Genomic DNA, 26177 nt, shown 5'->3' on the forward strand with positions numbered 1-26177 from the left:
AGATGGTGTGTACACTGGAAAATTTGACATATATTAACAGAGCTGGTGCCGAGGTATAGCACAGTATCAGGTTAGACTCCATCAGCTGAGATTTACATTAAACCACTTAAAGCTGCATGCTCAACAAAGTGCCTCATTTGCAGACTGTGACAGAGTGAATGCAGGTGAAAAATAGGATGTGTAATATCTAGGAAATAAACTACTGCTGCTGTGCAGATCTTTTAGGTGAGAATGCAACATATCTGTGAGTGTAAAGGTATGGACTACAGGAAGCAAAGTGTTCTTCTAGAGCATGTTCTTGCAAAACAATGCCTTAACCCTTTAAGACCTCCATAGAACCAAGTCCGCCAGAGCTTGTCTTTATATTTTTACATGCTGTAGTGCCATTTATGGGAGCATTTCAAGTTGCTATACATCAATACAACCATTATAGCCCAAATTTTAATAATATGTATGCATTAAGTCAATAATAACTACAAAAATTGCAAAAAAAGGTGCAACAAACAACAAAAAAAATGAAATTCGGTTTTTTTTTTTTGTTTTTTTTTTTTTTACACATATATTTCTAGTTAGAGAAATTCAAGAGGCTTATCCCTCAAAACTGTAAATACAAAAAGTTGCACAAAATAGTTTCCAACAACAGGAAATTTATTTTGAGTATCTTCATAGCTTTATTATTGAGATACACCAATTTTTATATACTGAAGGAAAAACGAAAATAAATACTATAATGCAAATTTGCAAAAAAAAACAGCATATGCAAAAAAATAAACTATTTCCAGCAGTGCAATTTGAGTTCTAAGCATCCCAGAAACTATTCAGAAAAGCATGAAGTCAAACATGACTTTTAAAAACACCAGTATAGGCTTATAAGGCCCCAAAGGTAAAAAAACCCTACATTTTCTGTGAAAATGACGTCACTTCCGGTTTCGGGCAGGTAATGGCGGACATGCGATAGTTCGCGCTGACTTCTATTCCAACGTAGGAAGTGTTACGAACAGCTGATCGGATCGGCAAAGCGTGTTTATGTAATATTATGTTTTTGTTGCTACAAGTGCTTTTTGTGTAGTTTTTGCAAAGCTATATGTGGAAGGAAACTGTGACTTAGGACAAGCTGATGACATAAGATGTAAGTACAACTCCTCTGGTTTCATATGCAAAAAAAAATATTGCGCTAGCTTACCTGGTTACAGTTCTACAGGGATTTAAAAATAGTTACGCAAAACGAAGTGTGCCCGCTCCGACCGGTTTTAAAGGGTTAAAATGCCATCTATTCAGAGAAGGACAGCTTGACTCATCATGAAGGTTATGAAAATAACCATCCTATCAGAGCTACTTTGCTTCTCAGTTTGTTTCTTTAAAAAGCAAGATTTTAAATGAATAGAAATAGTTTTTTGAAGCTGCTGATTGACGTGTGTGATCACGTGTGTAATATGTAATAAAAAAAACAACACTTTTAAAGTCCTTTCTAGGCTTTATATGAGAATGAATGCTCACTTACGTGGGCGAGGCTGTGCGTGCAGCACCTGCTCCAGGTCACCCAGCATGGTGAGGATCACCTCCTTATCAAGCTGAGCTGTTCCTTCACGAGGACCTCCCTCAGAAACCTCCTCCTCCGCCCAATATCCGCCATCTTTCTCCCTGCCTCCCTGTTTCCCGCCTCCCTTGTCTGCTGCTGCCACCTCCTCATCGGACCGCCCCCTGCTGACCTCTTCATCTGTTCCTGCCACCTCTCTGGACCTCCGCTGTGCCTCAATCCTCGGGTGGCCACTGTACGATGCCCGCTGTGGCCGCCCTCCTGCTGCTGTGCATCGCCAAGGGACTGGAATGAGAGAATGCTCTGACTGAGAGAGCACTTTAGTGAGGGAGAGCGACAGAGATCGAGCTCTGGTGCCCCTTACACCTCCGCCTCTTGTGACCACATCCTTCCTGGGGCTTCCCTGCAGACTGCCTCCTGCCCGTTGTGTGGAAGATGAGTACAACGAAGAGTTTTGAGGTTGGGAAAGGCGAGACGGTGGCAGCTCGTCGAGCTCAAAGGTGTAAACCTGCTGCTCGCCATCACTGAGCAGGGTCAAGTTAGTAAGCGAGCGCTGCTTGATCCGCAGGTTGAGGTTGTCAGGGAGAGGCTGCGGAGGCCGTCGAGCTGGGCTGCCGCCCTGATAAACCGAGAACTCCGCTCCTCTCTTCATCCTCTCCCCTTTTCAACTAACCTCTTTACCGCTGGCGGCTCAGTGACTGAAACTATACATGCAAGTGGATCTACCTGTGCATGGCACTCTGTTTCACATCTTGACTGCACTAAAACTGAGAAAGCAGATGGAAGCAACTATCGCAAAGAAAACAGAGGAAGCATAAGAGATGGATCCCCAAGTCAGGCGTCTCCCGACTGATGTCCAGGCTTCAGTGGGCTGGAGGGAAAGCGAGCAGAGGGAGTAGAGTGGAGAGAAAACCACCTTCTCAGGCACGTAGGTAAAATCCAGGTCCATCATTAAGCCAGCCCATAGTCATGGTCAGACGCCGAGCCAGACACAAACATTCATTTCTTCCACTCCTTCCCTGTCCGCATGCTGTCTCTCTGTCTTTTTGGCTCCTTTCTCCTGCTTCACCACAGTCAGGGGCGTGGATGAACGACTCGCTACATCTCTCGCTCCTCACACATTCTCTCTTCCTCTTGCGCTCTCTTTATCTTTTCCCCCTATTAAATGGCAGTGTCTTTTCATTCACTCTTATCTATCTCCCCCTACCTTCTGTCTCTCCTTTAATTACCACCTGACAGCCACGCTCCTCCTGCCTCCTCTCTGACGGTTCCTCTCTCCTCACAGCGGAGAGTGAACGGTGGTGGAGCCGGCAAATGGGCTCACATAGCTCTCGGAGCGCCTGCATCTCTCTCTCGCTCTCTCTCACTCACTCTCTCTCCTTTCTCACATTCTCTCCCCCTCTGTGTTTATCATCCTCTCTTTCACCTAATCTCTCTCTTTCTGTTCTGCTCTTACTAGCCCTCTGCCTGTATGCCTCCCTTCCCCCTCTTTCTCAGTGTCTCTCCATCTCTCTCCCTCACAGTGTGACAATGAGTTGCTTGGACAGTGCACCTGTAAGCTTGCAGCCCCCGCTGCACCACTCTGACCACCCAAACTTAATTAAATGCTATCTTGAGGAGCTAAAGCAGCAAGCCTGCAGCTTATCGCGAATCAACAATGAGACCACCGAGCCAAAATATTCCCATCAATCACTGGGAGCATTATTAGCACTGTCTCTATTAGTCACAGCTGTCTACCACAGCATTCTCTAATCGTGACTACTAACTAAGACAAATAAACTGTGACACTTTTTAGCTCAAGCTTAACTCAAGGTATGAATGAAGAGTTTATATAGAGTGCTGCTTTGATGTTTTAAAACTGGTCTTACTGACACTGGTTCAGTCTGTATATGTAAATGTATATGAAAGTCTTGTCATGTGGCATTTGTGGTATGCATACACTTGAATTTCTTTCTCATTCCTGTCTCTCTACTGAAGAGCAGGAAGAATGAAGACTGCAATGACCATGAAGCGTGTGACATTAAAAAGCAAGTGTTTGCAATGGACCCCAAACAAAGAGAACGGTCAGCACCGCAGTCTAATTTTATCCTTGAAATCACGGGCTTTGGAAAAGCCGCGACCAAAGCAAAATGTCTGGAATGTTGCTGCCGACATGACATCCCCAAACCTATAATCACATGCTGTTGTTTGTGTATGCTGGTCTTCTGGCTTCACTTTGAACTTGACGTCTGAGTTAAGAAGTTTGATTTTAAATGAAGACATTACCATCTGAATCAAGTGACCTGTTCTAAAATGGAAAACCCAAAAAGTCTCAAAGGATCCTCTGCGATAAAATCAGCGATGAAAAGATTATGACGCTAAAGAAAAAGGAGAGAGGACACATCTACCACAGATGTAACCTCTGAACTGAAGGCAGACCAAAGAGCTATAATGGACGAAAGAGCTGTCACAGTGACCTCTTCATTTGGAACTGGTAAAATGCAACTGAAACAAAGGGATTTGTCTGTGCCAGCAGTTTGTATTTTCATGGTCTGGTGCCTGCTTTAACCTCTCATCCTTCTCCTGTCTGGGCTTCTGTGGTTAGAAACTCCTTTAAAAGTGGTCAAATGTCCCTCAGTCCTGAACTCTGAGATGCAGAAAAACTCCACAGTACTGTAATTCCACAATGAAGACAACCTACAGCTCCACTTTATGTGTGTATATGTGTTATGTGTGAAGCTTTACATACAGCCATACTGATCTTGTCAATGTTTTTGATAAATACTCTGAGACTGGCAATGATAAACCATGTACATGTATGTATCGTGGTGACTGGTGGTGATGCAGCAATGCGATTATATCAGCTGGTGGCAGCCTGCAGCGAAGTAAACATAGCTGCAGATGCTCCCCGTGTCCAGCTGTCACTGCTGACCTTTTCCTTTCCCTACATGAAACCAGCCCAGAACAGGAATCCTCCCAGTAAGTACAAACAGTTTCACTTTAGCACATTCACACACCAGCTGCATAATACCAGTACACTGAGTTGGCCACAGCAGCAGCTTTCAAAAGGCTCTCTGATCCTGCAGCTACTTTTCCACCTATACTCCATTAACAGACCCAAAAACCTCGTCTCTGACAAATATCACTGTGGACAGCTAATCCATATTGTAACAAGAGTCTCTACCTAAGCTAACACATTTTGTTCCAATTGTTTAATGAAGGAAAATGTCATTTTAAATCAGTTCCTTTAGCATGTAGCAGACCACTGCAATAGAATTATTTATCTACAGGGACAGATCATAATGCACAGATACTTATGCACATTCTCACACCCACACTGAGAAATATCCTCCAAGCGGAGCCCACATCTGTGTGGTGACCTGCTGCATACCTGATATCTCCTCCAGGCACTGTTTGGCTGTCTTGCTGTAGACTAGCTCTCCCTTGGTGGGGCTGAGGCAGGGGTCGGCTGGGGCCACCATGGTGCAGTCATTTTCTGAGAATGTCCTAAAGGCACAAAGAACAAATAACACACAGCAGTTAAGAAGACAGGTTTATCAGATATTTCAGTCTAACCTGAATTAAAGGCACTGCAGTCATGGAGGGATGGATTTAACTAAATTTGCTGTGTGCGTCCTCTCCACCAGCCTGAGCTACCTCACACTGTTTGTTTGCCGATTTAAAGAAATAAAGATGGAGTCCAACGCTCCTCATAAGATAACAGTCTTACACGTACGTACAAACTTTGAACAATGAAAGTGCCACAAAACCATGCAAAAACAGACTAAAGGCACGGAACGACACAGTTATACAGCTGACACACAAACCCAACAGAAAGCCCTCTCACGCAGGAACACACAAACAGTGAAACACATACAAACTAACACTTTAAACCACACACAAAATCCCGAAATGCACACAGTAAAACTCGCATTACAAACTGAGAAAACAAAAAACAACACCATGCATTTCTTCCAATATATACACGCGCGCAGACACACACCAGGGACGACCACCACCTGCAGAGCTGCAGATAAAAATTGGCTTCCAATTGTGACAACAGCATTCGCCTGTGACTTCAGTTCATGTGAAAAAGCTTTTCTTCTTCCTGCAAGCTTCCCTCACCTCAGTGGATTCACAAAGACGGAGACACAGATATTCACTACCATTGCTGTATGGCACAGTATCCAAAATAGGAGAATAGATATTGGGGGGGGGGTTGCAGTAATAAGATATTTGACTCTGCTGCTTTGAAAAAGAAGGTTTACTGCTGGTCATGTAAAGAAATGTGATTGAAGCTGCGGAGATTTGGAAAAAATGATTAACTGCACCAACAATTTTAGTATTTTTAATCGCCCCCTGTAAAAATCGTCCGGTCAACCTAGGTTATGGAAGCATAGGATGAGGACGGGCATTGTAAACTACATTTCTCTGTGGTGCAACTGTGAGTGCATGAGAGAGAGAAAGGGAAAAAAAATATTTCTGCATACAAATTCAGCTAAAAGCCTACCACAGTGGTCTGTTAAGCTTGGAAGATACAACAACTTTAAGTGGGCGGGGAGAAAGAATCCAAACGAGACAAGGATGCCTAATTGTGGCAAAAATGCTGGCAGCACAGGAGGAGGCCTTTATGCTAGCTGTATACATGCTGACGGCTTTGGATGAGGAAGAACATGAACATGGAAGCCGCAGATATATGAACGGAAGGATATATCTTAGAACACAGCAAAAAGGTTAAGATCTGCATGTGAACTGTTCTTTGGGAATTTTATTCACCACCGAGTATAGTCTGAGACACATTAAATGGTAAATGGCCTGTATTTGTATAGCGTTTTACTAGTCCCTAAGGACCCCAAAGCGCTTTACACATCCAGTCATCCACCCATTCACACACACATTCACACACTGGTGATGGCAAGCTACATTGTAGCCACAGCCACCCTGGGGCGCACTGACATTATTACGTAATATGTGTAAAAGATTTGATAGCACGGCAGTGGGGCATTGAGCACTCTCCAGGGTGTACGCCGTCTCTTGCCCTCTACAAGAAGAACTGGATAAGCAGAAGAAAATGGATGGATGGACGGATGGATGGTCTACAATTTCATACCTACTATTATGTAAAAAAGCACAGGTGACTTTCACTGTAACACTTTTGGAGGGGGCCAGCGTTAACACCACAGATATTCTGACAACCCATTAACTCTGCATGTCTGTTGTTCTAATGATAAACAAATTAAAACACTCCAATGTATCTCTCTTGTACCCTCCAGATTCAATTCAATTCAATTTTATTTATACAGCGCCAAATCACAACAACTGTCACCTCAAGGCGCTTTATACTGTAAGGCAGACCCTAAAATAATACATACAGAGAAAAACATAACAATCAGATGACCCCCTATGAGCAAGCACTTTGGCGACAGTGGGAAGGAAAAAACCCCTTTTAACAGGCAGAACCAGGCTCAGGGAGGGGCGGCCATCTGCCGTGACCAGTTGGGGTGAGAGAAGGAAGACAGGACAAAAGACATGCTGTGGAAGAGAGACAGAGATTAATAACAAGTATGATTCACTTGTTGCAAAATTAATTGTTCCAGATGCAAAGTTGATAAAGTGGTCCCCCCCCCCCAAAAAAAATGAGACTTTCTTAACAACTAAGAGATATATTTAGGAGCAGCTGCGACGGATGCCAAATTTGAACTTTCTAGTTCCAATTACTGACCAGGATGGCAAGAAACAGTGAGTAGAAGTCCAAGCTTTAAAATGTTCTCTCAGAAAACTCTGGGTAACATCACAGATGGTCCATCCACTTCTGACTACACTCAATGCTTCTGTTTACTTTTTGCTCACTGAGTAGGCTGCCTGTGTTTTCACACTTTAAGTTTTAGTTCCCTGCTTCAGAGCTGACTATCACTCATTATCTCCTCAGGACTGATAGCCGCAGAAACTCACTAAATGTGTGGGATTAAAGGAATGCTAATGCTCGAAAGAGGCACTGCTGAATGTGGCAGAGCTGACTGTGCGCTGCAGAGGAGGTAGTTCAGAGAGAGAGAGAAAGGGTGAAGGATTTAGTCTTGTTTAATGGGATTCCTAACTCCCTTTCTCTCCTAACACAAAGCCATCCCAGAGACTTTGGCGGCACCGCTATTTTTTTTCTTTGGGATTTACCCACTTCCTGCACCTCTGATTGCTGTAACATCATGAAACCATGTGCCAGATGCATGCCTCTAACAACACTGGCTGAATGAAGAGAAGGGGAATGAGTTCTTGAACACTGCCAATGTCTGGATGCTCACATCAAAGATGAAACCCAGACAGTTAAATAATAGGCTTTGGCAAGCAGCAGGGAGTGGATGTTAATTTGTTCAGTGATGCCTGTGAAGGGATGTGGAGGCGAGAGCAAGACGCACAGTGGGGAGGCTCCAGCTGATCACTGGGAGAACTCCAAGATCTCATGGGGTGTGTGAATGACTGTAAGCATGTGTGAATGTGTGCAGGCGTGATTTTGGAAAAAACGGGTCAACAGGTTGCTCTCTCTGGGTGTCCTTTGAGTGATGATGATAGGACAAATAAACACACACACACACACACACACACACACACACACACACAAAACACACACACACACACACACACACACACACACACACACACACACACACACACACACACACACACACACACACACACACCTCACCTGTACATGAAGGGGGCCACAGTGGCTGTATTAGGATGGTTGTGCTGCTGCTGCTGGGGAAGCTGAACTACTCCATTTCCTCCTGGTGTTCCTCCCCCTCCCCCACTTCCTCCCACAGTGGATGCAGACAGGGCTGAGGTGCTGGTGGACGAGGTCATGCTGGTCCGTTTGCCCTCTGAGCCCCCTACGGAGCGTTGGATATAGAAACTCCCACTTTGCCCCCCTTTGGTTAGCTTGGCTCTCTCCCCCTCTCCTCCCCGTATATTTCCGCTGCTGTTTAAGGCGGCCTGGTTTTGGGCCTGGGACTGACTCTGCGGCTTTGCTGATGATGCCAAGGGAGCTTTAAGTCCTGGCTTTGGGATGCCGCTTGAAGCTGAGGGGGTGCCACCATCTTTCTTCCCTGACGATGACTTCCCTCCTTTTGGGATGAGGCTGGCGATTTTTGAGGTCTTCTTCGTGGACTCGGGAAATGTGTCGCGCTCCTCTTTTGGGGGAGAGCTGTCCTTACAGGACTTCCCAGACTTGCTCTTGTCCTCCTTGTCTTTGGAGGAGGCTTGAGACCTGCTACCACTGGCGGACGCCTTTGAATAAGAAGAGGGTGAAGATGAGGACGTTTTGCTTGGTGCGGTGAGGGACGACGCAGGGGTCTTTGTAGCCATTTGTTTGGCTGTAGCACTGCTACTAACATTGCTGCACGCTGACCCTGTAGGCGTCAATCCATCTTCACCATACTCTGACAGGTCATCTTCCTCCTGCAAAGCCATCTCCACCACAGATGGTGATGCTCTTGAAGCTGATCGGGGGTTAATCAGCCGAAATTTCTCCAGCATTGACCTCTGAGGCAGTGCAACACTTGACCCTACTTTTGACCCATCCCCTTCTGGGGCTTGCGGTGATGGGGTGGTAGAAGGGGAGTGTGTAGGGCTTGCCAGCATGGATGAAGTTGCGCTGTGCTTAAGATTCATGGACTTGCTGCGCCAGGACTTGCCAGCTGTGGGGGAAGGGATGGCAGAGGCCAGCTGCTGCCCACTGAGGCTGGTGGGAACCATGCCACCAACACCACTTCCATTCATCCCACTAGGTACTGGGATGCCTCTCACAGCCTCTGAACAAAGAGAGTAGAGAGAAAGAAAAATACGGGATGATGATTAAAAGGGATATCTGGTGAATTACAGTTTCTGATGTACAAATTAGCAGTTTCAAATAACCAATTCATCAGCTGCAACAATTTATTACTAATCTTTTTGTGATGAGATTGGTTGGAATGATTTTCCCATTGAGATGTTGCACAGAATTGATTAGAAAAAGGAGGATTAGTCATGTATGCTGCATTACGCTACCTGTAAAGTGTTAGGTTTCCCCAAAATTTACTGCAGTTTGATAATTAAATGCAATTTTCCTATTTTATTTTATTTTATTTTTTTTAAACTTTTTATCGTAGTCATTTTCCAACAAGTTATTAGCCAAAATGCTACACTTCCTCAGGCTTCCTGGACTTATTTGACAAGAAAAACTAGTTCAGAATACTCAGCTGGCTCCCTGCTGACTTCCTTTGTGGTTTTACACACATTCAGCAAAAAATAGTTAACTCTTACATTATTTGGGGAAAATTACAAAAATAAAACCCCAGAGCTTATTCTCAGGTGACAGGATATCAACAGCGAGTTGAGTTAAAAGAAAAGACTTCATGTTTATTACAACACCGGTGTCTCGAAGGAGTTTGCATTCAACAGTGCTTTACCTTCTTGTTACAATTCTTTGTAACCTGTAACCGCATGTATACATGTATATAACAGACTTATAAAGGACAGGCTATCATGTTATGGTAGTGACAAACAAATTCTCACCATCATAAATAATAAAGGAGAATTTCCTGAAAGGAAGCCATTCAATTAAAATATTGGCCTTTTCTGGAAAAGATCCACCTCCCAATGAGTAAAACAACAAATGAAAGTTTGAGAAGCTTTTTTTTATTTACTCTGCAGCTTCATTCCCTGAACATTTTTTATTTTGGGATATTCATATTCTGCATTTCTTTTTTTCCTCTTTCTACTTTCATCCACACAGCTGGAATTATACTGCACACAGCTATATGAAAGATAAATAATTACCTTTCACAGTGTATCTCTTTAATACATAAACATTATCCCAGACCTCACAAGTATAGCATTTGTGTTAGGTATACACACGAACACAACTTCACCTCCCCATGAACACAAGTTTGAGTTACTTTCTAACTGAAAGAGACAAATAGCGGGGAAAAAAGTATCAGCAGAATTATGATAGGGTAAGTAGAGAGAGGCGACAGAGTGACAGCATGAAGTTATGCTCCATTAGACTGAGTGTCTGTCTGTCTGGCTGTCACTCAGCACAGTGAGCAGGGTTCAGCTGGCTGTGAGTCACCCCCACTCTGCAGTTTAAAGCCTCCTCAGGCAGGCAGAGGAGGGGGGCTCAGATTGAGCTGTGGCTGGGGCCGAAACAGCTTATGCTTCTGACAACATCCTGTAAAATCTTTAAACATGCCTGAAAACACCTCAGTGCATTCGGCACAATGTGTCAGGCTGTAAAGTGTCAGGCCCTCCTTTACATAATATTGTTTAAACTGTCATTTAGGAAATGGCTGTAAGATACCTGATAATGGTTTGGCCACACTTTGAAGGCTTTAAAAGCGACTGACTAGAGCAGGGGCAGGGAACTCCAGGCCTCGAGAGCCGGTGTCCTGCAGGTTTTAGAGCTCACCCTGGGTCAACACACCTGAATCAAATGATTAGTTCATTACCAGGCCTCTGGAGAACTTCAAGACATGTTGAGGAGGTCTTTTAGCAATTTGAATCAGCTGTGCTGGATCACAGGACACATCCAAAACCTGCAGGACACCGGCTCTCGAGGCCTGGAGTTCCCTACCCCTGGACTAGAGCAAAAATCTGTTGGCTTCACATTAGTTAAGGATTGATTCGGATAACCATATAATAATGTGACAAGCAACTGACAACTGGAGACATTTTTAGCCAATAACAATTTTTTAATATTAGAATGATTGTAACAAGTTAAATAAATAAAGGAGTGTCTGCTAGGGTGTAAGTCTAAGTGGAATTGCAGTTATATGTGTTGTTATAGCCAATCTATGTTAAAATAAAATCATTTTTTAACCCTCTCCAGGCAGGCGTTGCCGATTTGCAACAGTTAAAAACTAACAACCTGATTACCCCACATACATATTTTATGAGGTTTTTTTACTCAGAAGTACCACTGCAGGACTTGGTTGTGCATTAGCAACAAAAACTTAATTTGAGCCTGAGAGGGTTAACATGTGTTAAAGTGTATGGATCTGTTCTGAATGTGTTGGTGGGTTGTGTGAAAGGATATCTGTACAACAACAAAATCAGTTTTAAGTTAATTAAAAAGGATAATGAACTGGCAGCCCCCCTCTTTTTCTACCATGAATAGGTTTAAAAGCTGAGATAAGTCACAATAGCAAAGTTTCAAATCTCAGATGAGACCAGAAGAGCTAAATATGGATTAAAGACTTATCAGTTAAATGCTGGTGCAAAGAAAAAACATTTGCAGCTCCAGTAGCATAGCTGTTATAGCTAGCAGTGTTTTGAGCTTGTGAGTGTGTCTTCCTGGCAAAGTGTGGTCTTGGAGTCTATTCTTATGCTTATTCCTGCAACACTTATTGTTGCAGGAATACGCACAAAGGCATTTAGCCTTTGCAAGGTATTAAATGGCTGTCTGTGGGAATAGTTTGTCAGCATGATAGCTTCTTAAGTGTGGAGTTATAAAACTTTACAGGTGATGAGATGAAAACGAGAGCCAGGTTAAAATATGTGTGATCAGATCCATTAGTCCCAAGTTCAACAAATATGTACTAATTACTTGTGTCTGCAACTAATAATAATATATTACTTTATAGTTACTGTGTACTTATGAGTCTGAATATGAATATGTTGATAGCTGGTCCTATGTGGTCCCATCACAAGACTGTCTCAAGATGGTCATTTCTTGTCCAAGCAGTCATGTGGCACTGGCATAAACGTTGATTACAGCATACATTGTGTGTGTGTTTGTGTTTGTGTGTGTGTGAGAGAGAGAGAGAGAGAGACCACTATGCTGGCCCCCATCTTTTGAGATAAGTGAATGACTTTTACATATCTGATAAATCTGACTGCGAATGAAAGAGATGGCGAGCATTTGTGTGATTCTGCCTGCGGTGTGTGTCTCTGCTTGTGTGTCCAGTCAATTAACCCTGTCTTCAGAGATTCCCCTTCCCTCCTCCCCGCTCACCACTTCCCCACCCTAGAGGCAGTTTCACAGCACCACCACACTTTTCACCGTGCAGTGACTTGCTGTTGCCGTGGCAACAGACTCTTATTTTCCTTTTTTGCCTCAGCGACCACGGAATTAAATGCCACTTTGTCTGGGTGGCGGTGGACCCTCTGCTAACAAATACAAACACACACACAAAGTCAGAAGCACACGTGCCCCTGACTCATATATGTACTGACAAACCCTTCTGTTTACCACACAGTTAAAGACTGAAATTCACCTGGTGTGAGTTTCTACACACTAGCCACACTCCAGTTTAATACATTTGAACTTGCTCTGCTTCCCACTTCACATCACTGTGAGTAAGACAAATTATCGGCTTAAGGAAACCAGCACCTTCTCCACTCTGGAGTACTGGAGTTTCACAGCTGCTTCTTTATCTTCTTTGTAAACACCAAGCAAGCTAAACACCAACTTACACAGTAAAAATTTACTTTCACCACACCAAAGGCATTTTCCATTTGTATTAGTTTAGATAGCTGAAGCCAAATAGATGCATGACAACAATAATGATACAATCCACCTGTTCACACGTGCTCACTTCATCCCGGTGGGGACTCATCCTTACAGAAAAATACGCTAATTTAAAACCAAAAGTCCTAAAAATCGTCTGACAGCTTTTTCTTTCTGACACACAAACACAAACAGAAGTATTTCTGAAGTATTTGTTGTGCATACATTTTTTGCAAATCCTTACTAAAACAGTATGACAGTGTAGTTTGAAAATATATGAAGGATGTTTCTCCTGTTTCGTCTTTCCCTTTTCATGTGTCCGCTGTTACAAATGCCCATACCAATAGATCGCAAACAGATAAAATCAAATAATATATTGACCTGGCCATTGGAGCTTATTGGCTCCGATAAAAAAAATATAGGAACAAAGTAGAACGCTAGTTTTAATTAAACCCTGCCCTTTTATAGATCAGACAAGTCGACATCATGTACAAAAAACTGCTATGTGTAATCTCCATAATCATAAATAGCTGTAGTACTAACAGGTGGAAACTATGCAAAAAAGGAGAAAAATGTGATAAGTTTTTCTTAAATAATATTAAAACACTTTCAAACTCATTTGTGCAGTGGCCTGGCTTCATTATTAAAATGAAAATAAAGAAAATATACATAATAATATCAAATAAATAAGAAAATTAAATCTGTAAAAATTGTTAGAGGTTGGGATGAACATTACGGCATTGTCTGCTCAGAGCTGAATACTATATTTGTACTTGTTTCCATTAGTAATCTGAATTTGCACAGTCACAATTAGAAAAGATGAAAAGATTCACATTAAACGAGAACATGTCCTATACGGCAGGGGCAAATGTAAGTAGCTGTAAGAGAGGAGGGAAAAAAGCTTGTGGCAGATACTTCCTGTATCTGTTTATGTGCCTTTTGATTTCTCTGCTACCTGTTTTTGGCCAGAAGGATCCGACTGCATAGCTGGCATTTCCTCAACAATTGACCCCCCTCCACTTTTTGGTTAGTCTATTTTATTTTAAACCAAAACACCTTTTCCATCTCCCCTGCAGTGAAGCACCAGTCTTACCGGCTTATCTCTCCAAACTGAGGCTTTGTCTTTTGGCAAGACTCCACTGGAAAAAGACACATTTGCCCTTTAATGCCCTGCGTATCATTTTCAGGAAAAAAGGGGAAAATGTTACTGAAACCTTTGAAACGGTGACGTAACTAATAACCATAATAAACCTAAAAAAAAAACCCCTGACATTTAAACCCAATTATAACTAAAAGCACATTAAGACTAATGTGAAATGTCAGTTTCTCAAGAACTTGTTATTCCCCGTTTTTAGCAATTTTCAGTTACGATTGATCACATACTATCTTTCCATCCTTCTGTGTGTCATCTTTCACCCCCCTCTCCCACTGAAGAATCTGAAGTTTCAGACAGAAACTGGAAGGGTGAGTGCACATGTGAGCTTTTAGGATGAAAAGGAAGACAGAGAGAAATTCAGCAAGCGTTTGCTGCAGGCATTTCACTGCTATCTCTGTTGGGTGCCACTCACTGTGTCTCTCCTCCACTACATCACCATCTACTGATCCTTTCCAGAGACTAAAGTGCAGTCTGTTTTCCTCAATGACTGTGCAATGCTTTAAGAATAAATGCTGGCTGTCTTTTGTTAGAAAACATTTTTGCCAAGGTAAAAGGTTTGTTAATATACCTTCAGGAGTGGCGTTATTATTATGATGATGCTGAGGCATGAGAACATATTTTAATTACTGGCATTGTGTTAGCCAATAACTCATAAGAATTCTTATGAATGAGCCATGACAAAATCTTAAAGCTATTATAAAGTGATCGAACGAGCCAACAGTAAAGAATTATGTAATTAACACATTACGAATGGATATATTTACTCTTCACAACAGAATGTGGCCATTAACACAACAAGGACTTTTCAGTAATTACTTTTCTGTTAAATAAAATGCCACACACTCACTCTTGGCCTTTTCTCAAAAACACAATTACTCTTATTAGCTTGATCGTACTTGACAAAGCGGTTTCCTGGATTCACCCCCTGCTCATTTCTCAAACAGCTCTATTCATGCTGTGAAGATTTTCACCACCTCCACTTAATGGCATCTATTCCAACTCAGTTGGAATGAAGAGCTGGGGATGATTCAGCAGACCAGTTAAGACTAGTGACATCAGCCTGTCTGACTTGTGTGAGTGGTGCCATCAAGTGGTTGGGATGAGGAATGGAAAATCACTGCCTCTACCTACTGCAGGAGTAGGCAACTCCAGGCCTCGAGAGCCAGTGTCCTGCAGGTTTTAGATCTCACCCTGGGTCAACACACCTGAATCAAATGATTAGTTCGTTACCAGGCCTCTGGTGAACTTCAAGACATGTTGAGGAGGTCATTTAGCAATTTGAATCAGCTGTGTTGGATCAAGGACACATCTAAAACCTGCAGGACACCAGCCCTTGAGGCCTGGAGTTGCCTACCCCTGACCCCATAGTCAAACTCCATTTACATTAATAAAAAAATGTGTTTTGTGGGGTTGTAAACACACTCTTTACCTCTATCGTTGCCACTGGCATACTGAAGAGGCTTGCTCTTGTCAATGCTGTTGAAGCTCTGGCTCCGACGGTTGAGGTTGGATGAGCCTGGGCTCCTGGAGGCCCCGCTGCCCGCAGCAGGTACTCTGGAGGGCCCTGGTAACCTGCAGGAGAGGCAGAACAATGATAAGTAAGATGGCTGCACATTAACTCCAACCCAAAAAAGTCAAGGAAAGGTGGTTTATTTATAACAGGGGATACTTTAAAATCAACAGTCCTTTGTCAGTAATAACTTTCATCCAGTCATTCTGGAGTTCAAATGTGCAAAAGTCACCCTTCTTGTTTCAGGGAGCAGCAGAATTACAGAATAACACCAAGGTACTAAAATGACCACCCCTTCCAGAACATCAAGCTCAAGCTCGGCTTAACTAACTGATGACATCTCACATTAGCTTCACCTAAAGCACACAGAGATTTGGTGTCCCATCACTTACACTGAAAGCGCCTATAAAGTATGCACTGTTACCTTTAACTGTTAGGCCTCGACTAGACACAATAACAGATGAGATACACCTTGAGATTTAAAAATCTACAAATATTGGTATATTTTCTCACAAATAACCAGCCCTGGATTCAGTATGTGTCAGTGTGTGAGATGAAGAGAGATCAGAAGTCTTTGTTTCATCTTGGGCTAAGGAGGGAGGATAAAAGAAAAAGAAAAACTGTGTGTTCAGGTGCACGTGTGCTGAGAGTCTGTGTCATGACAGGCTGATTGAAAGCTCAGAGCTGATCAGAGCTACTGTAAAGCCACGCGTGATATAAATATTTCCTTCCCTTCAAACGATCATAAAAAGGAACTGCAGTCACATCTACCAGGGGGGTTGGTGTTTTCAGTCAGTCTACTTTTGAAACACACTTTTGCATCATTTCTTTCTGTTGACACAGTCAAAGCTGCCAGTGTCAAATGGTGATTTGCCATGCTGCAGCTGGAGGAGTTTCACAACTCCCAGAAGTGTGTTAAAAAGAAGAATCTCATCAAAAACCTGTTGTACAGTAACGTTATACTGCATTTTTTATGTGGTGTGCCAGATGCATTCATACATCTGTTTGTTAGCACGTTTCTTCAAAAACACATTTAGCAGCTGGTTCAAAGATTTTGACAACCTGGATCTATTTCTGCTGTAACTCAACATGATTTTTCCTTTTTTGGTGCCTTGGTTTCTCCCACAGATGCTTTACACTGTTTTCATGTTGAAACAATATAAAAATGCAGGTTTGAAAAAGGGCAAAGATAGCTCAAAACCTTAAAAAACATTTATGGAACTTTGAAAAAAACAACTTCTGGTGAAATAGAAAATGTATAAGTCAAGATCTTCTCAGAGAGAAAGAGAAAACGCTGGACTGTAACAACTTGATGTCTCTGCATGAACTTTGCCGTGACGTCCCTTAAAGATAATTGATTTGCTATGCTGAATATGTCGCTTGTCTGTATCGCAGATGGAGCCGAGATGTCGGAGGGAAACGTATTTTAGGCTCTGAATTGTGCAGTGGTGAAAAGCCCTCTGGGGGAAAAACGTATTTCATATATTCCATTCTGTGTTTAAGGCTTTCATGAAAATAAACAAATGAAAGGACAGATTGACATCTAGCATGGATAACAAACCTCCTGACTACTAAGAAATCTCTTCCGCCACTGCTTTCGGTACTCTTCTATTTCTCTGCCACATGGGCCAGCTATGATACACTTCATCTAGGAATCACAAAGTGCAGTTCTCTCTCACTCAATATGTCCTGCTTTAGTTGAGAAAAAACATTATTTTGATTTTAAACACTGAATTTCAGTGTTCGGAGCATCAGTTAACTGCAAAGCAATTCAGCACCAACAAAAACCAATCAGTGACCAAATCAATACGTGTAGAGTTTGATCAAGGAACAACAAAGTTTTCTCAGTCCTTTATTTCCCTAAAGTATCAGTCTAAGACTTTAAAATGAGGGTGAGTAACAGAGCCAAATTAAAAGCTGCTGACTGCCCTCCTGACACGCGTGAATCTGCAACAACTGAGGACAAGCACACGCTGACAGTCCAAAACACTAAGCGGGTAAAATACGCGTCCCATCTCGTGGCACACGATGCTATCGTTTTAATTCTGACTGAAACAGCTATGAAAGTTTTATGCACAAATTTATCTTGGAATTATAAGACAGAAAATCTCATCTAGGGGATTTATTTACTCGTCTGCATCTGAACTTCAAGTTTAACTCTGGAAAACATGCGAATCCCTGACAAATCTAAAATATTTTCACATATTATGCAAAAGACTGACTCCCACCTAGTCTGGGTAGTCTTTTTTTTTCACTGCACAGGATCAATTTCCTTTATGTCTGAAAACATGCCATGGCATCGATGCAGAACTTCACCGTATCAACCAAATCTCCTGGATGAAGGTCTTATTAAAAGTTCTTTGTCAGTAATAACTTTCATCCAGTCATTCTGGAGTTCAAATGTGCAAAAGTCACCCTTCTTGTTTCAGGGAGCAGCAGAATTACAGAATAACACCAAAAATAGCTGCTGAAAAAACTGCTTCCAGTGCATCATTAAATATCACTGGAGCAGGACTCTTTTTTATTTTCCTGGGAAGGTAGCTCAGGTAAACAAAGCAAGTTAGTTACTAACCAGGTATCTCTTCCAGTCTGTGATGCAACAAGGAACAAACAAAGCACTATATTAAAATCCAGCAATTATATTATGGCAGCAAGAAGCAAATTATTTGGATCTAACTACAAAAATTCAAGGCAACTTGGGTGTCTCCCTCAGAAAATGGAACAAGGCGCAGCAGGAAGTCAGAACAAAAACTGCCAAATATGTCAGCCCCAAGTGCTGAGCAATGAAAAGATGGTTTTACACAGACAAAAATAAAATATGCTCCTGTGCACAAAACTTCATCAAGAGGAACAAATGTGTCCCTTACTCGCACTTCCCTTCTTTGAATTACTATATGATTTTGCATCCCACTGTTCATTTGTAGCAGACTAGCTGACTGTTAAGAGATGCTGATCCAGGTCTGAGCGCAACACTGGTGCTTTACCCGAGAGGCCTCGGTGAGCTGCAGCAGGAGGTGGTTCTCGGGTCAGAGCTGAGTCTGCCATTCACAGAACAAAAACAGATGGAGATGTATAGTAGCATGCACATAATGCAGAACATTGGGCCCACAGATGCATACAAAGGCAGACTAGTGTTAATAGTATATATCTGCTTTAATACATTCAGTCTGCAAGAGAGGAACAGACGAGATTGATAGGCAAAGACAAAAGAATGAACAGATCTAAAAGGAACAAAAATATGAAATGGGAGGGGGGATGAAAGTGCACACAAACAGGGGTGCACATCAGAAAAGGAAGACGCTGTAGCTGCAAACCCCGACAAGAGAAAATGAGAGATAAACAGTAGGAAATGAGATGGAGATTGAGGCAATTCAGATGGTAATCAGAAGTAGTTCCTTTTATCATAAGATTCTTTCATCTTCCAAAATACATGTTTGATAATACATCGGCAAAATGGAATGGAAGAGAGAAAATGTGATGCAATTCCTCAACAGGGAATTTGTTTTAGAGTGGACAGATCTGAGGTGAGGTAGGGAGGTGGGTGAAATCGTTGCAGAGCAAAGAGAGTTCCCTGCCCTTCACAATGTTGTGCCATTAAGTCTGTGTATTCAAAACAGCACTTTCCTTATCTCATGCCTAGTTCTTATAACATCTGTTATAACCCTGTATTTGCAAGAGGGTAAGACATCTGCTCTGACACATCTGGCCCCCACATGGCCACTCAATGCCACATCAGGCTTATTAAAATGGTAGAAAGATACCGCAAGTAGGCGGGTGGCCAGCAAACTGCCAAACATCACTCCCTGCTGCTAAGATGAAGGCCACACCGTACCGACATTTAATATGAAACATCTAATGTACACTCTATTTGAAATCATGGCAGCTAAACTAATAAAACATGTTGATGGTTTTATAACTTTCAGTGTGTTGTACAGCTGCTCTGATATGTCAATTGAAAGCAGAATAACTCAAATAACTCAATTGTCAAGACTGTGCTAACATGAGCTGAGCAAACAAACAGGAGATGGACTTATAGACAGAATTTAACAGTCCAAACGCAATGAGACAAAGGCAACTCAACTCAAGGTCCACTTGAGATATAAAATAAATTAACTTTTGCAATATTTCTGAGTTGAATAAAGTGTCACCATCATTCAACATCACAGATTCTACTGAAATTGAAACTGTACTTACATTCCTACCCATCAATGGAACTTAAAGCTGTACATAATCCTCATAACAGTGGAAATTATCGCTATATTTTCAGATCATGAACCCAATGGAAAAATAAGAATGGACAGAGAACAAAAAAGAATCAAAAACCGACCCCTTGGAAATGCCATGTACAACTGGAGTTAAGGGCACAAAACATAAAACAGATAAAGTGTTGTGTTGTCTGACAGTACACAGAAGTTAGTTAGCATCCATAAGTCCTGAGTGGTGATCCACAAAAAAATAAAGCACCTAGCCATGGTAGTGTCAGGTATTAGCGCAGTTTATTCAGGAAGTAAATCTCTTTTGTTGTAATTCAGGTCAGATGTCCACATCAAAGGGAACTAGATTAAAAATCCACAACTCATTATGTGAAACATATGAATAGCTATTTGTTGACACCACTTATTATGCACAGAAAGCCAAAATATAACCTGCGCTTATGTTTCGTTTACTGTTCCAACATCAGAGAAGGCAGATTATAGCAAAGAGCTCAACACTGTCTAGCTGACAAATACAAAATACAAAAATATTTAGCACAGTTTCCACCACTGACAAAAGGGAAACAAAGAGCCTGAATGTGACCGTGTCAAGTGAAAAGGCCAGGTGTAAACTGGATAGGTCCCTGAGTGCTAGCTAACAAGCAAAATGTCTGAGGTAGTAAGAAGCACACTAAAGCTCCTAGTACCTCGAGGGAAACATTCCTCACCACATTCAGCACAGTGCAGCATGAAAGACACACAACAATTTATTTCTATTTTAGAATTGCTAAAACTTTCTTGCTTCGGGGATAACAGAGGAGGCAACTCGTGGTGATTAAAAATAACTTCTCAGAAGGCAAGAAAGTAATTAACTGTGGTAATCAGCCTTGAATGGAAATCAGATGGCAAGAGAAGAGTGCCTGCACTGTCACCGCTCACTAATATAAGTGATTTGTTTGTGTGCGCGTGCGTATGTGTATCTTCATCTGTTTGTGGGGAATTAAAGAGCTATTTCTGCAGAGCGGCAGTAGCAGTGATGTGAGAGGGCAGATTATCACCCATAGGGCTGGAACTGCTGGCTGCAGCATTTTTGCCATTGCTCAGTGGTGGCTGGAGAGGAATTATTTGCCAACGTGCTGGTTCCCACTGCTTCTGAGTTGGAACAAATGCTGCAAGCATCAGACAGCTGAAGGAGGCTGTGTACATGCAGCACGTGTGGCTACATTTTAAAGTGTATGTCTTACATGTATGTGAAAAATCCCTTTTATCTTTGTTGTTCTGGTCTGCCCATATCTGGGAATGAATTTCTCACCCTTAATGCTCATGTTTAGAGCTGTTATAAGTTTACCAGCTCACACAGGACACAGGTTCCCTGCCTAGCAGCTATATCAAAGTTCTTTGCAACACTGTAGTTATTTATTCAGCATCTTTGTCAAGATGTTTAAAAGTGCTAAGGGACACAATACGCAAAAAACATTTCTTAGGCAGCACAGGCTCCCAGAGGTAAGCACCTTCTGCTCCGAAGCATAAGGTTCTGTGTACTGGTATAACTGAATCCTCCACTTAAACAGTAATCTCACTGAGACTGAGATTGTGAGACTGTCAACAGGAGGTAGCATCCAATTTTACTCATATTTATTTAGAAACAAATTCCTAGCAAGCATCTTTACAGAAATACTGCATCCATGTAGTGAGTACACACCTTTTATGATGGACTCATAATGTTTAAGGAGTCTGTATTTCATGTGGGAACATAATGGCACAAGCACAAGAACATTTAGCACATCACATTCTGCTCTTCACTGTCACACATTCGTTCAAACTACCATAAAGCTACTGCAGCTACATCCTGAGAACCCAAGAACAAAACACTAAATTCTTATTAGGTGTTCTGCCTGTTGACCTCTGACCTGACTGTGGAGAGAGCAGCTCTTCAAAGCCCTCCCTGAAAAAAAACTAAATTGCACATATTAATTAGCTTAACAAATAAAATAAAGACATTTAAAGATCTATTTTTCCATAATTACCTGGTGTTTTTCTTCTGTGGTGAACCTATTCCACTGTGGCCTGGAGGACTTGCATATCGTGCTGTGAGACTGAGGAAAAAGCAGAGAAGATGGGCAACACTGTTAACACAGTCAGATAAGAAACAAGACCAGTGACTTGCTGGAATTTTCTTAATCCATGTCTTAATGTAATAACGTGTGAGAGGAGAGCCATTCAGATGTAAGCATAGGAGGGAGAGAGAGAGAGAGAGAGAGAGAGAGATGGACCAAGGGAAAGAAGAGAAGAAGCATGTGGTAAATATTGTAGCATGCCAGTGCACATTTCTTTGATTTTTCACATGATGGCTCACACATGTTTGTTACCACACACTTATGACTAGGCCAATAACATCTCCTAATCCATTTATATGGCTGTTGACATACACACACACACACACACACACACACACACACACACACACACACACACACACACACACACACACACACACACACAACAACAACTTTCACAAACAATTTTTCACAGCACCAGTCACAGTTAGTCATTGGCAGAGGTGGGAATGACTGTTACAGGAAGGAAACTCTATTCATGTTTGACATGTTTGTAATTAAGCAACTTGTAGAATGTATTTTCAATAAAGATGTGCTTTTACTGACCATTTGTATATCTGGTAAAGTCCTTCTCAATTACCATGGTAATCTGACCTGCTTTTAAATGTTAGCCCTATGTCAGCTGGACATTTTGTTTTTTTGTTTGTTTGTTTTTTAGTGAGAAAATAGACTTAAAACAATGGAAACATTAGCTACCAAGATGTTAACATACTAGTGTACTAAACAATAATCTGATGATTAAATGATGTTAAATAAAAGCATATAAAATAGATAAAATTACAAAAATGAAAGATAAAAAATAAACATCAAATGTTCAATTAGGCATATGTGATGGCAGAATCATGTTACTAGCTAATGACAATAAAACAAACAAAAATGACAAAACTTACAATGACCACAATAATTGTGGATTCTAACCAAATCAATGCTTTGCTAGCAGCTGCTAGCCCTTTGTCAGGAAGACACATTTAACTGCTACATATTAGACAAATTTAAGCTAGTTCCCAGAAGAAACCCTTTGAACTAACGTTACCTTTCACAGGCTGAACACAGGTGGAAACCTGAGCTTTCCAATCATTGTCTTGATGAATGAGAACAAGATGAAGTTCAGTAGTAAAACCTTGAATCTGTCCTCTACTCAGAGTTTGCAGAGCTGCTTCGGCTGAAGGACAGAGGAAGCAGCAAACACCAGCAGTCTGTTTAGAGGTCCTTCTTTTCTGACAAATGAGAACAACTCCTTCTCTGTTTTGTGTTTGTGGGCTGCTAGTTTGGCACTGGTGACTGAAAGTGGACAAGACGGACAATAAACTACCTATACTGGGTCATTGAATGAGGCACAGCAACTATCTTCTGTAAGTTCGCACCACTCAGCTATGCATAAAACTGATTATGAAAAAGTGCTAACAGGTTTTACATTATGATATTTCAGGCACAGGTGACACTCACCAAAAGCTGATTAAAAAAGAAAAAACTGGTTTAAAGAAGAAATGACTACAAAACCTGCAGTACAATTATATACTACAGAAATGAGGATTAGGGTTCAGCAAAATCTTTAGCTGTTTCCTACTTTAACAGAATTTGGCCTAAAAATGTAGAAGTACAATAATAGGCTGGTTTAGGCCTTTTTGCAGTGATTTGATTAAATATGCTGAGTACACATACATCATTTTGTAGACTCAATGAGAGCAGCACAATCATTTTGTTCATAAGTTAAACTATGAAGGATTAGGCCCTTTTACGGTGGTGGGAAAATTATTAATTAACTTTTCAACTGTCCATCTTTACTATAAGTTCCATTTCTCTCTCTCATCTTTCTCCATTTACACCTCTTGCTCCAGACAATAAATTCCTTTTTAACCCACCTGTGATGAATGCAGAGCTGCAGTACATCTCTAATTGCCTTTGCAGGTTTTCACGACACCTTGTTATTCTAACAAGCTCCTGAGCAGAGTGACGAGTACCTTTGCATCATGTTAATAATGAACTATGTAATAAATGATACATCAGTGAATACTCGCAACAAGACACCCACAATGTCATCTCCTAGTAGCATGTAAGTGTTCCTGTAAATATTCTAAAAGGTCTTTACTGCACAAAAAAAGCCAAGGTGTGACAGTTTAGTGGAGCCTGTCACATGCTAAAGTGCTTTATCAGCATTTTGGGGGGAAAAGAAGGTGGAGTCTAAATTTGTGCACTGTATTTCTTTCTAAGAAAACCTTTTGTCCTTCTGCTCTCTGTCCTTTCTCTCTTTTTACTCATACTCAGAGTAAAGGGCTGTAAAAGGCATGGATGAGGTAATATCTAAAGGCAACAGAAGCTGCAGGAGTATAACGAAAAGGAAAAATAATGCGGGAGCAGGCTATAGTTCTAGCAGTATATGGACAGTAAAAGAAAACTAGAGTGTTGTGTTTTTTTTCCATTACAAGACCCATCCTTACCCTCACTTCCAACTATATTAAATGTAATGAAACATGAAGGCAATGGTATAGTCTCCAGCCTGGGGTGCTTATCCAACCCACAACATTCAAGATCATTCCAGTGTGTCAAAAAGAAACACCAGAACACATGAGGGCAGGATCAAGAAATGGTGATGGAATAGGGGTGGTGAAGACGACAGAGGTGGGGGGATTACAGTCTGTCACTTTTCATTGTATACAACATATATCAACGTGGCCTCTCTTTAATAGTCCGCGACACTGCAGTGCATATGCAAGCCATATTGGATACCATTGCTGTGCTATTAATTTCAGTTTCAGCTTCCTGGTAGCCACATCGCTGAGGCCAGACACAAACTAAAACTGATGGGTTTCAGAGCCAAAACGCGAGGCATCTGTGTGCTCGAATCACTGTGATGATAGCAGGTAATAAGATGTCATCTGACCTTGACATCAGGGGATGAATTTCCAACAAAGAGCTTTCAAGCTTGGGTATCTCACACAAAGCCACATACCTAATTCAGCATGTATCAACTCCACATCTACTTTACAATAATGCTGGCTAGGCAGCAGTTTCTAAGCAACATGCTGCAAGTAGTTGAGGAACTTGAATGTCACAGCACCAATAAAGTAACACACCATTCAGTAAGAGGTTGAAAGCACCAGCAATGTGCAAAAATGATTTCTGACCTGCCATTTATTCCTTTACCCATTTATGGGTAAAGGAAAACCAACCACCTCTTAGTAAAAGATGAGATGCAAACAGCAAATTCATCAGTATTCCACATCTTCAGAGGCATTATGCCACATGACCAAATGTGGTGCCGTGTCCAGAATAACATAAAAACTGCATATTTTGCCACTGGATTGGAACATTCTGCAGGACACAGTAGAAAATTAAATACTGCTATAAAATCAAGAACAAAATTTCCAACCAGGCGCATAGCACTATTGGAGCTGGAGCATGGATAATTAGCTTCAAATACATACAGTACAAAACTGGGTTTTTACAGTGTAGTATCCCATTCATTAAATAAGCTGTTGACAGACTAATGACTTGAACACACTTCATTTCAATTTCTCACTGGCAAACATCGTGTCCGTATTAACAGCGTATAATAAAAAGCTAAACATAAAACATGTCATATAAAAGGCTAAACCAACAAACAAGAAGAACTGAACCATTTACCAGTTCATGATGCCACTGAGACTAATCCATCCTCCTCATGTCATTGTGTAATTTCCAAATATCGTCCAGTGCCTGGATGCTACCACACACACACACTCTACAAGATCCAACTGTACCTATGAGATGAGTCAATCTTGGCCAGGCTGCTTGCTCTCCCATATGGTAAGCGGCTCTTCCTGTCACGAGACACAGCGGTGGGCAGGCGCGAGGAGCGCCATACCAGTGGGTCAACGTGGTCGCCCCGGGACATGGCGAATTAAAGAGGGAGGGTTTGCTGTGCCCTGCCAGGCCTGGGCCCCCCTGCCTTGTAGAGCACTGAAAGACTGAAAGACTGTGGCTCCGGGTTGTCGTGCTGTGTCCTATGGGGAGTTCCCCTTAAACACATACAGAGTCACACTCATCTCATCCCCTGCCCTGGAGACACCAGCTAGGCCAGCAGGTGCTGTCTATAGAAAGCTCCCATACCACAACTACAGATGAGCAGCAGCCCAAATGAATCTCTGTGTGTGAGTGTGTATATATGTGTGTGTATCTCTGAGGAAGAGATCATTTGCAAACTTTAAAACAAAATCCATTCAGACATGT

At 41.8% G+C, this 26177-nt stretch overlaps 1 protein-coding gene across 9 annotated transcripts in view; it reads right to left on the reverse strand.

Annotated features, from left to right (window-relative positions):
• The window catches only part of nav3 (neuron navigator 3), a 422744-nt gene that overhangs the window by 70328 nt on the left and 326239 nt on the right, over window positions 1–26177 (reverse strand). For all 9 annotated transcript variants that reach the window (XM_063460845.1, XM_063460848.1, XM_063460842.1 and 6 more), the window contains 4 exons: window positions 21879–21947; window positions 15578–15720; window positions 8214–9318; window positions 4908–5023 (listed from right to left, as the gene is read on the reverse strand). In XM_063460845.1, coding sequence (XP_063316915.1) covers window positions 4908–5023; window positions 8214–9318; window positions 15578–15720; window positions 21879–21947 — 1433 coding nt within the window. The remainder of the gene's footprint in view (window positions 1–4907; window positions 5024–8213; window positions 9319–15577; window positions 15721–21878; window positions 21948–26177) is intronic.

This window comes from Pelmatolapia mariae, linkage group LG17 (genome assembly GCF_036321145.2).
Source record: "Pelmatolapia mariae isolate MD_Pm_ZW linkage group LG17, Pm_UMD_F_2, whole genome shotgun sequence".
In the NCBI taxonomy this organism is placed as follows: Eukaryota; Metazoa; Chordata; class Actinopteri; order Cichliformes; family Cichlidae; genus Pelmatolapia; species Pelmatolapia mariae.